Here is a 12,883-nt window from a genome sequence, read left to right as displayed (position 1 = left end):
AATAAATTAATTGAGTATAATATCCAACAATAATGTCTGCAGTCATAATATAACGATGCTGAAAAATACTATATGATTATAGTTTGTTATTGCTTATTTTCTTTTTCATTTCATCGTCATAAATTATATCGTTCAAAATTGTAAGCTACCATCAGAAACAAATATTTTATATGATTGTACTGTGTTATCGGTTTATCGCCAAGTGGCTATTCTTACAAAAATCTGTAAATATCCAAACTCAAATTCATTATTATAAAAACTTTTAAACAGAGTTTCGACAATTGAAATCTTTTACGATATGACTACCTTATAAATTTAAATGTTGAAAAACATAAATTTAATATTTTGCAAATAGCTGTTAATTAATTTTATAATTTCATATTGGAAGTTTCAGTACGAAGAATCCACTGAGTGATGTAAAATTTTCAGTTAATCCTTTGTACAGTACAATAATTTAACTAGCTATTTACATACGCAGGACTCCACAAAAGTAAACATATATTTCAAACATTAATATGAACCATTACACTAAATCAATTATAACAGGAATATTATAGCTGGCTAAAAAATATTTATTATTTTAATGTTAGGGGAAGTACTTATAACAGAGGTTTCCAAACTGTGGGTTGCGACTTATACTAAAAGCCAAAATGTTTTTAAACACATTTCATGTAATTTGATACATTTTGATAAATGCATATCAAAAAATTTTACATTTTTAATAAGAATAAGTAAATTTTAATTTTATAAAAAAATTGCGAGCCGTTTCTAACGATTACGAGAGCCGTTTATATTTTATATTATATACCATTATCTTATCATTAAGTTTTAACATACCTACTAAATCTAGAACGATTGTTTTGATTAAATAAGTAACGGTCAAGCAATTGAGTTGCCTATAAATTCTATTCGATCGTTATACCTATATAGCTATTGACATTCACCCAAAGTGTGATAATAATATACGTGACCACCTTTCTAGATTCGTTCACCCACCGACGAAACCAGATGCGAAGTTTGTCCCGGGGGCACGTTACCCGACAGTAATCGTCAACGATGTTTGGAAATACCGGAAGCATTTTTAAAGGCCGGAAGCAGTTGGGCTATTGGAGCGATGACACTGTCAGTGGCAGGTATTGCCATCACTTTGCTAGTGATTTCCGTGTTTATCAAACACAATCATACACCAATCGTAAAGGCCGCTGGCAGGGAAGTTTCGTACGTACTTTTGTCCGGCATACTGCTATGCTATCTCATCACGTTTGTGCTCGTGCTCAAGCCCACTGACATCGTATGCGCAGTGCAAAGGTAAGTCTAAAGTCATTAAGAGCGCATTTAAATCAACCACAAGCAAAGCATTTTCATATATTATTTTTAGCACACCGCATAATATCCACAATGAAAACAACGTGCTATTGCTGCACATAATATTTTTTCAGAGGTCTTGTTTCTGAGTTTTGAAATTTAAATATTTATTTGCATTTGAGAAGATAGTAGTTTTATCATACGAGTTATTTTTAAAAGCATTTCTGCCATTCATGTTTGACTTTAAATTTACAGAGTAATTGTTATTTAAAACTTAAACCAAAAAATTAAGGTTACAATGGATATTAAAAAAACAAATCTGTTATTTTTAATTTTATAATTTAAAAAAATACCACGTTTTTCGTATAAATATATTACATATTGTAGTGTAAATAGAAAACAAATTAAATCTACAATACAATTGTCTATTAAAATAATAAATACTCATATGATGACTAGGAAATCACGACATTAATTATTGTATGATATTGCAATTTAGATTACTAACCTAATTATAAAATGCTATAAGGATATCAACAATACATTTTTTTGTTATTTATATTTTTAATTCCCATGACTAGAATTGAATATTGTGATTTACAACTTTACAAGTATGAGTAATGTAATATAATTATTGTTTTTACATTTTATGATACGATTAAACAACGTCAATGTTATGTTAATCAACTTGGTATATAAATTATTAGTGCATAACAGTGTTAAATTAATACACTAATATATTTTTATTATTTATATATGTATATATTATAACACGTCATAATGATGAAGTTATTGCATTTATTGAAATATTTTTAACATGTTGTGAAACAATCGGGATGCATAGTGAAAATTAAAAAAAAAATACAAGCACAAAAGTCATATACGTATTTGCAGATCATTTGATATCTAATCAACAATTACCCGTACATAGACAGCCCACAATTTTTGTTGAGTCATTTTTACCACTAACTTAAAACAAAGTATTTATTAATTAAAAATTAAAGGTTAAATAAACAAAATTATCAATTTATAGGTTTTTTTTTTTATTATTATTTAAGCTCTTAATATTATAATATCAAAACATACAAAAAAATCTGTGGAAAATGATTAAATTATACCTGACTCATTATATTATTTATTTTATAGCTTTGAATTTTTCCAATATACTTATCTTTAAAAATTACATTTTTTTCTGTTAAATTAGTTTAAAGTATATTTACAAGGAAAAAAGTTCTTTACACGATTTAAGCATTACAAAAAATTATTTTTTAAATTATATATATATAATGTATATAAGCTACTTTTACAATAGTAGTATAACTATATATTAAGTGTTAGTTTTTTACTAATAAAATTCATATTTAATTTTTACATGTATGAATTATATAGGTACATGAATAAAATTAAATTGAAATTTAACTTTACATTTTAAAAAAATTATCCGTACATGAGTATCAAAAAAAAAATGAATGTTTTTAAAATAATCTAAGTCATAAAAAAGTCAATATCACAAAAATAATAATAAAAAAAAGTTTATGATTTACGACAAACATAGTTTGATTAAAAAGTTTATATACTTAATTTAAGCCATTTCATCAGAATTCAGAAAAAAATCAATTTTATGCCTACATATTTAAAATATTGGGTGATTATTAGTACAGCTTAGGATACTTAACGACAATAACCACAACTTTTCAAAAAGTAATGATTTTTTTATCTTCATATGAAATTTAAGAATTTTATTATTGAATCCTAAAAATAATAATTTGTTAAGGTTACTTATATTATGAATCTCTCTATAAATTCTAGAATCCATTTTTCAAACAGACAACAAATAAAAATTTGAATTGAACATTTATGTATACTAATTGTGCAGTATATGCCAAGAAACATAATAAACTTAAATTATGGCTATAGTTTAGTCTTATATATCTGATTAAATATAATACACGATATTTAAACTACCTAACTACTAAATTATGTAATATACTTAAATGTTAAAATTAAAAAAATACATTTTTCCAAAAATAAAAAGCCTTATATTCACATACAAAATAGTTCATTTTAACGAAAAATATTGTTTGTAACTTTATTAGTGATAAATTATTATTATCAGTCGTAAAAATATTCGTACCAAAATATAACATAACATTTATTATTATGGGACTACCCGGTTCCTGATGACTTCGTTACACTCTCCAATATGGCAATATCATTAAACGTTCCTACTAAAATATCTACATGTTACTTTTTTGAACGTTGTTCAATTTTTCAATACTAACCTGAGTAATGATGCATAATATTAAAGGTTCGGTATTTCATGTTACTGTTTAATAAATAAAAACAAAATTAGCTTAAGTAGGTAATTAATTTATGTTTACATTTAATTTTATCTTAATCTAAAAGCTACAAACCCTCCCCCCCTCTGAATGCGTGGCAAACTTACATGTCATACTACGCATAATTCAAATGAATTTCATTTCCTAACAATCAATAAAAAAAACGTCAGTTAAATTTTACAAAAATACATAATAATTACGGTAACCAACTTGAATACGGAGTAAATAAAAGAAGCAAAAAGATTTTAAATAGCTCCAAGCCTTTCAGAGTAATGCTGGATGAGAATATAATATAATATGTGCATGTAATATACGAGTATGTATATTTGACAACATTCAGCAAAGTTCTTTATGAATGTTATCAACATTGACTTTACACAGTCATACACTGGAGATTATTGACATTTTAAAATGATATTCGTGAATATAAGCCGCACATCAAGCACAATGAATACGACCTATTATAGATACCAGATTGATATTTTTGATATAACGTTGTTACTACTTTATTGTAATATATACCTAAAATATAGATTAGAAATTAAAATATTTTTTATTTCAGATTTTGTAATCAAGAAAAATAATAATACGAGATACTCGTATGTTATTGGCGTTATTGCACGAGATGTTTTATATATTTTATGTTTGATACAAAAAAAAAAAATGAAAATAATTTTAACTCGTTGTTAGTATTTAGTACGTTCCATGCATTGTTTGTTTGTCCGTGAAAGTTCCCATAACCACAAAATATTTTGGCAGTAGTTATTGAAGTAGAAAAAAAACTTTTACAAATTAAGAACAAAACATGTCATTATAAATCAGTTGTATAAACTAAACATTGTAAAAGTGGGAGACAAAGCCTTTGTAAAAAAAAAAAAAAAAATGTAGTAATAACAAATGTAGTCGTATAACTTATAACTTACAGTGTTTACAAGTATCTAATTAAAACAACTATGGATAAATGATACGTTATATTGTTTATAAAAATTATATTTAGTTTATTTAGATATTATTATCTTTATTTTGGCTCAGCACTGATGATTCAGACTTATTAGTTGCAAACGTCAGTAGAGTTTACCTTATCACAATAAATAAAATAAACACTTGTATAATAATAAATTAAAAAGTTAAAAAACACTTGTATTTTTATTTTTATAAAAAATACCAACATTCACCAAGATTGCTGGTATATTTCAACAACCACCGGTGACTGTAAACATACAGATATACATCTAACACTAACTTTTTACAATATATGTACAATGTACATCATAAACTATGATGTAATATTAATTTTATCTTTATATGTATTTATTATTATTATTATTATTATTATCATTATTTATGGTATTATAATCATACATCTAGTAAGGGTTTGTATTGTTTAATTTGTTGATTTTAATTCAATATTTCATTAATAATAAAAAATAATAAAAGGCATTTCAAGTTTCCAACTGTTTTAAGATGATTCTAGTTGTAATTTTCAAAAAGGGTTCTACAAAAAAAATAATCATATTTTTGCAAACAAAATAAAACTTTTCAATGCAATTAAAACACAAAAGCATACCAATCCCTTTCGAACCGAAACATTTTTCTACTGTGACACAAGCAATCGTGATACTTATGGGTCCAATTTTAATTTTGTAAATAACTTGAGGATGTTTCTACTGTTTCTAGTACTTAATCGAAATTTTCTCTCTCAATGCATATTCATTATGCACAAAAAAAAAAAAAATGTCTAAAAAATGGAAATTTTGATAAATCATACCAATATCGGAAATTCATACATTAAAAAATGCATTAATAGACAAATATTTCAAAAAATTGAAGGTTCTTACAGAATTAAAATTGGATAAGCCCAAATCTCATAATTTATTACAGCTGAAGGTCTAAAAACAATTTATTTTTAATCGACTTGGACTACCTAAAAAATTATGGAAAATAAATGTGATGATATTCTAAACGTAATATTTGATTTTTAATGTTATATTTTAACTTATAAAATTATAAAGGCTATTTAAAAATGTAACTTTTCAAAATATTACAATATATAATTATAATAATATATGCAAATATATACAATTATTAATAAAATCAGTTAGTATTTGATGATCTATTACTCTTCCGATTAACTAAAATAACCATACATGGATATAAACCATTTATCCACTTTATATTTATACAAATAAATAAAATTTGTGCCATTATAATATTATGACAAAAAAAAACAAGCTTAACTCAAAAAACCTGCATTTAACAAAAACATTCATATTTAAAAAATATAAACTCATTCAATTTTTATCATTTAATTTGTACTTAACCTTTTAATATGATGGTTTGATGTATTTTTTGCATTACATTTGCATTGCCTATTCTATTTATAAACCTGTATCGAGTACACATTTCTTTGAAAAGAATATAAAAAATTATTCAAGAAAAAATAGTATTATTTTAGGACGATTTCAAAACTAAATTACTTAACTAATATGGTATTATTTTTATAAAATTATAATACTATTATTTGTTGATTTCATGCGCATAAATTTCACTAAAAATAATATAAACCGGATTCGTAGTATTTAAATTTTATTTATATTTTTAAATAAATGTTTGTTTAAAGCGCAGTGAGAATTTTTTAATACATAATGCAAACTTTTGGTTTTTACCATTTGTTATTCATATGCGATTTCCTATGCTTCGATTTTGTTGTTAAAATGCTTAAAAATTAAAATATGTGTTTCTAATAAAGTTAAGAAGTTAATATGAGATGGTATGAAAATTGATTTGATAGTTCAATAAAAAATAAATGGACAAATCACAGGCCACTAAATCATGTTTAAGACATATCACTATAGGTTGATTAAATGTTTGAAAATATTATTCATGAACCCAGAATAAAATATATTTTATAATGAATTTAGTAAGAAAAAAATCATTTATATTCTTTTTATATTACGAACGTTAACGATTTGTATTATTCAATAATAAACAAAATCATATAAATAAATACTAATAATTAATTTACTTTCTTGCAAATCTCGTAGGCATAGTTTTAAATAAAGGAAACATGTTTCATGATTATATAATATTATGATGGTTGATAGAACGAGATTAACTGCAGTCTGTATCCTCGAGTATATGTATATAAAAACGTTAAAAACATTTCGATCAAATGAATTTAAGTATAATATTAAATGTCCCGTGTTTAGTACACTATAATAGAAAAAATTATAATTTACATATCCAAAAAAATGCACGTTTTGTTTGCGCTGTATTTGTGGGTTAAGAGTAATCGTACTATTAACAGAAATACAATACATACTAGATAATAATACTTAATATATACGATTTAGTTAAAAAATGTATTCTTCAACATATCTGAGAATTATAGACTTATAATGTATATTACATTTCAAATATAATATTATTTCACGAACTTTCTGAGATTAAAAAAAAAAACTAAGTAATAACTAAGTAAATGCCACATAAATTATAAAATAACGTTATGCACATGCGATTCATGAATACATCAACTAACATCAATTGTACGTGTTGAGGGTCGTGTACACTGTACTCATATAATTTTATACATCTTGTAAAAAATATGTATGTTATGTAAATAAAAATATAGGTGCAATGACGACATAATCCACGTAGGAACACGTGCGTACATGATATGACTAATATTATACGAACAAACATACAAATATTTATTTGTTTCAAACAGGGATAAATATTTCATACCATTAGATGAAAATATGAGTAGACATCAAACGAATTATTTTATTATTATGATTTCAAGGTTTGCCTTATTGTATATTATACACATAGATATCGCTAATTATTGCCTCTATAAGTTCTCAAATAAGAAATCCGAGTAGATTTGGGTCTTGACAAAATAAAAATAAATTTATAAAACTTATACATTTTACATGAATAACATATTTTTATTAGATCTAACTTTTAATTTATATTTTTTGTAGTTTTATCAATATTTTTAAGGTAATATTAATTTTTATAATGAAGCACAAGTTATTAACAAATATTATTTTTTAATAATACAATATTTAATAAATTTACCTAATCAATCATTATACTAATGCAATGACGTACTACACACATTACCATGTTAGTATATAACATTATTTGCCAATAAATAAATTTAAAAGCATAAAGAAATTACAAAGAAAGTTTTAAAGTATAAAAATAAATAACTTATCACGTAGGAAGTAGGTACTCTTCTAAATATAAACTTACATCAATTGTTTTCAACAATAACTCATTAGTAGTACCTACAACTTTTATTGGTTAGAAAGAAATTAGCCAACTTTTGATTACAAATCTTGAGATGATAATAATAATAATAACAATTTACAATTTTTATGTTGCCAAATTGCTTGAATTTTCAGAATTAACGCACATTATATTTTACTCGTGTTATGCATTCAATTTCTTTATTCAACTGTGTATGAAACAGTTTCCATTAATAATTTCGGTAAACGAAAATGACAATTTCGTCATTTTGACAGTTTTAATTAAACATCACGGTATTTACGTCGGTTTTAATTTCATCTGTTAATTAATACTGTTCTAACCTTAAATTATAATATATACATAATACTTTAATGTCATTAAAAAATGTCGTGTTTCGTTTATATAATTATCGTAGATACTAGTCTTTAAGAATTCAGAACTACTTCTTTAAAAATGCATTGTTATAATAAAATTACTTAAATATTTTACAACCTTATCTTACTTTCTTATTAAATAGCGAAAGACGTTTTCAAAATATTAATATAGTTCCTACATATAAACCTTTCTTTGATAACTTACAATTATAACTTTGATGTTAAGTTTTATTAGAAAGACACGATTTATTGTAAAATTGCACCTTGTTGTAAGTTTTTCAATAAGGTATTTTTTTAGTAAAAAGTTCAAAATACTGAATTTATTAATTTGTCTGTTCCGTATAATATTTCAGATATTTTAGATGCGATTTATATTTACTTTAAAGTTTATATTAAAAGGTTTCTTATATACACGTTTTAAATTTTGTAGTTATAATAATTAAGTTTCTAAAGAAGACTTCGTTTTTTTTTTTTTTTTTAAACTGTAAAAATAAAATATTGAAACAATTGTTAGAATCAATATAACAGTTCATAGAATATAATAAAATATCTATAAACTCCAACTGACTATTTACTTATTTATTTATATAATTATGTTCCAGATTTGGTGTTGGATTCTGTTTCACTGTCGTGTATGCTGCATTATTAACGAAAACGAATCGCATATCACGCATATTTAACGCTGGACGACGAACTGTTAAACGTCCTAAATTTATATCACCAAAATCACAACTGGTCATCTGCACAGGGCTCATATCGATACAAGTATGTTATTTTCGTATACATTATTGTGATAGATATTTTGAATTTGTATTTGTCCAATGATCATAAATCATAATAATACGATTGGCTGTTTTTACGGCATACAATATTTTGATCGTCGTATTACAATAAATTATACTCATTTAATTTTAAAGAAAATTATATTTCAGTGAAACTCGAAATCAAGTATATAAAATATCTAGTAAATATTTTATTATTTTAAATTGTAAATAAATTATTTATATTAAAATACTGCTAGTTTTTGTTTAAAATTAAATATATTTTGTTGATTTCAAGGATACTGTTTAATATTAGTCTAGACATCTCCATAACTTAATTTCAAATTACTTCAAATTAAATTTTATTTTATAATATCTACTTAACAGAATTAAGTGGTAGAAATGTAATAACTAGAATAACGCGTTTAACTGTTGATTCGATTTATGATCTACCTATAAAAATGTTAATGCGTAAGACCTGTTGTTTAATTTCCCAAAAAAAAAAAATATGATTTATCAAATGTACTAAATTAAATTCGTCTTTAAAATAAAATCGTGTATGATATTTGCTTTATGTCGAGTATATATTAAAATTTGCTTATAAGGAACATGTACTTATGTTATTAAATGTATAATTATATTTTATATAATATATTATTTTATATAATTGTACTATAATATCATAGCATAATATATTTACATTGAACAAGGGTAATTAACCAAGCATATCAAGCTCAATTTTTTTGTTAAATAATTCATTAGTTAATTTAAATTCTGTTTCTTAGAATTATTAAATTTACTCAAATACCATGTTTTGAAAATTTTGAGATTTTTCGTAGTCAATTCCGCTTAATCGAGACAATTCTTCAACTACGAAAACAAATGTCTTCTTGTAGGGTAAATGTTCGTCACTTATCCGATCCGCGAATCTGGATAATTGGGTTATCATAGAGTATATTAATAGATCAATAATCCGACAATCGCAACCAAATCGCATAATTGATAATTAGATTAAATTGATGTTACATACATTTCATCTGATCGTGTGTTCAAATATGATGGGTGTTAAATGTTATTTTATATTTATATGTATATGTACTTTATATTTTATATGTGTGTATTTTCATAAATAGATTATTAGGGTATAATACCATTGCAATAATAAAAATATAAAAATAAGTTTTTCAATAGATTTATATGTACTTTTTTTAAATTTCGGATTATTGGAACGATCGCTTTATTGGATAAAATAATACAAAACCGATGTGTCTCAATAAAGCGAAATTGACTGTATTTGAGAAATGCTCTGTAACAAACTTCTGTTTTTTAAATGAGATACTTTTTTTTATATATTATTTAGTGAATCATTTTATTGAATATTTTTATATGCTTAATTTAAAATTTTGTATGAATAGTTTCTCAGTCGTTTAAGTTATTGTACCAGTTATTTCACACATTTTAATTCACATGAGTAATCTAGGGCTCCATTTATAAATTTAAGGTTAAATATAAATAAAATAATATTTAGTTTATCGTATTTACTTTATTCATAATATAATTAATAAACTAGACTATTTTGTTTCATAGTTGAAAATAATATCAAATGCGAGTTATTCAATTAATTTTAATTATTAGAGTTTCATAGATTATTTTTCGTGATTCAAAATAATACTTCACTAAAAAACGAGTTTAAGAACCACTGCTTATACTAAGAATAATAGTCCTTAAAAATGAGTTAACCATATCATAAAATAGAGATAGTATTTATTATACTTGAACCATTTTTACTAATTATAATTGTCAATAGATTAGTATTAATAACAAAAATGTTTGACTCATCATAGTCTCCGTAACTTTCAAGCTCGTTATGATGGACTTATTATTATTATTGGGCAAAGTTAATAGATTAAAAAACAATTCGTTTAAATTTTGATTTGATTTTGAACTGTTCATAAAAATGATTCACTAAATAATGCATAGTATAAAGTGGACTTCTGATTTAAAAACAGAAGGTTATATGCCAACATGATACTCTTTAAGAAGTACAACAAATTTAAAAAATTAGAAAATATAATATTCGAATATATTAAAAATTTTAAAAATCAGATTTTCAGTAGCTGCACCGTTTAAGAAAAAAAAACGATGAGCATGTTTGTGAATATTGTTTAATATTTTGATAAAAAAGTATTACAATCATGTAACGTATTTACTATAAAATATATATAATTACATATAATCATAATATAAAGATTCGTGATTGTATTTAAAATAAAAGATGGAATGCGAATCCTTATGGTTCAATCTATGACGAATTGTTTACGTTTCAAAAATAAACATATATATATATATGTGTGTGTGTGTGTCTGTGTGTTTCTCGTACCTGTCCAAACACACTAATAACGTGTTGAAAATAAATAAAATAAATAAACCAAAAGCTCTATAATAAGTCACAAATGCAGCGTTACAAAAATATCGATACCCATACACGTTTTGTATGGACGACCACGTTTCAGGTGCTCATCAACGGCGTGTGGATGCTGGTCAGCCCGCCAAAGGTCATACACTATTATCCTAGCAGAGAGTCGAATATACTAGTCTGCTCGTCGTTCATCAACACATCGTACGTGATAGCGTTCGGATACCCAATAGTGTTGATTATCGTATGTACCGTGTATGCTGTGCTCACCAGAAACATTCCTGAAGCTTTCAACGAGTCTAAGCACATAGGTAAGTGATTATTTACGGGGTGTTTGTGTATCTATTTTATAATAAAACACAATAATCAAGACTACAATCTCTAGATATTGTCGTAAATTACCCGGGTATAATATATTATGGTACATATTTTGATAATTCACGGTAATTGCCATAAAATGTATAATATATTGTTATAATTTAAACAGTTTTGAGAATTATATTTTAGTCATAATATTAGTCCAAAAAACGTCGTATATATTAATGTATTATACATAGTTAACTTTGTATTAAATTTGAAAACTTGGGAAATTACTTTTAAATTAAAATATAAACATTTTGTATTGATATCTTATCTTCTTAATCTAAAATAAAAAAATCGTGAAGCACTTATTAAAGTGATCATATTCACACAGAAAAGTGAAAAAAATGTATATAACCAATCACACTCATCGTTTTGAAATATGCTTAATATTAATTGCGTACCATAGTTTGCTATAGGTATCTACCATAGACATTGTTTAAATTAGACTTAGGAACTGAAAATATATTTTTTCCGTTTTTATATAAAAAAATTAGCTAACGCAATGGTTTACTTTCAATCTTTTCTCCTCTATCAACCCCTACAAAAAAAAAAACTAATATAATTTACTATATTCTTTGTCGTTGATTAAAATCTTTAATAAAACAAAAAACCTATCCAACTGCTAAATCACCAATTTCCTAAATGGAACTTAACAAACTGTCCTTACGATATTGTACCTATGTATTTTGGAGGTGGGGAGAGGAGTAGTAAAGTAGGGGCAATGTTGGTAGTGGTAACGTACGTGTGCGTGAGAAATACTCGGAAAAAGCTATCTGTTGGCCCATTTTAGGATTAGGACATGTGTTAAAAATAACAAATATGTCGTCGTAACCACAACAACTATCAAATTAATTAATTTATACTTTTGCCTATGAAGCATGGTATAGTACAATTTAACGCTCAGAATACAAAACAATATTATTACTGCAAGTATTAGAATTAGTTATATTTTATTTTATGTTTCCCGCAGAAGGTATACTTTATTATTTGTATCGAAATAAACCAATTTTCTCTTTATACGGTTAAATATTTCTTGTAACGTATATCGATATATATTATTAATATTTATTA

The 12,883-nt window shown here is 24.6% G+C and overlaps 1 protein-coding gene across 2 annotated transcripts in view; it reads left to right on the top strand.

Annotated features, from left to right (window-relative positions):
- LOC114122942 (metabotropic glutamate receptor 2) overlaps window positions 1–12,883 on the top strand; it is a 175,792-nt gene that overhangs the window by 117,364 nt on the left and 45,545 nt on the right. For both annotated transcript variants that reach the window (XR_007603874.1, XM_050200126.1), the window contains exons 9-11: window positions 983–1,308; window positions 8,875–9,037; window positions 11,547–11,760. Coding sequence is in view for 1 of the 2 variants with exons in the window: in XM_050200126.1 (XP_050056083.1) it covers window positions 983–1,308; window positions 8,875–9,037; window positions 11,547–11,760 (703 nt within the window). In the remaining variant the exon portion in view is untranslated. The remainder of the gene's footprint in view (window positions 1–982; window positions 1,309–8,874; window positions 9,038–11,546; window positions 11,761–12,883) is intronic.

Source organism: Aphis gossypii, chromosome 2, assembly GCF_020184175.1.
Source record: "Aphis gossypii isolate Hap1 chromosome 2, ASM2018417v2, whole genome shotgun sequence".
In the NCBI taxonomy this organism is placed as follows: Eukaryota; Metazoa; Arthropoda; class Insecta; order Hemiptera; family Aphididae; genus Aphis; species Aphis gossypii.
The sequence above is the reverse complement of the archived record's forward strand: the minus strand, read 5'-3'. Positions and strand labels throughout refer to the sequence as shown.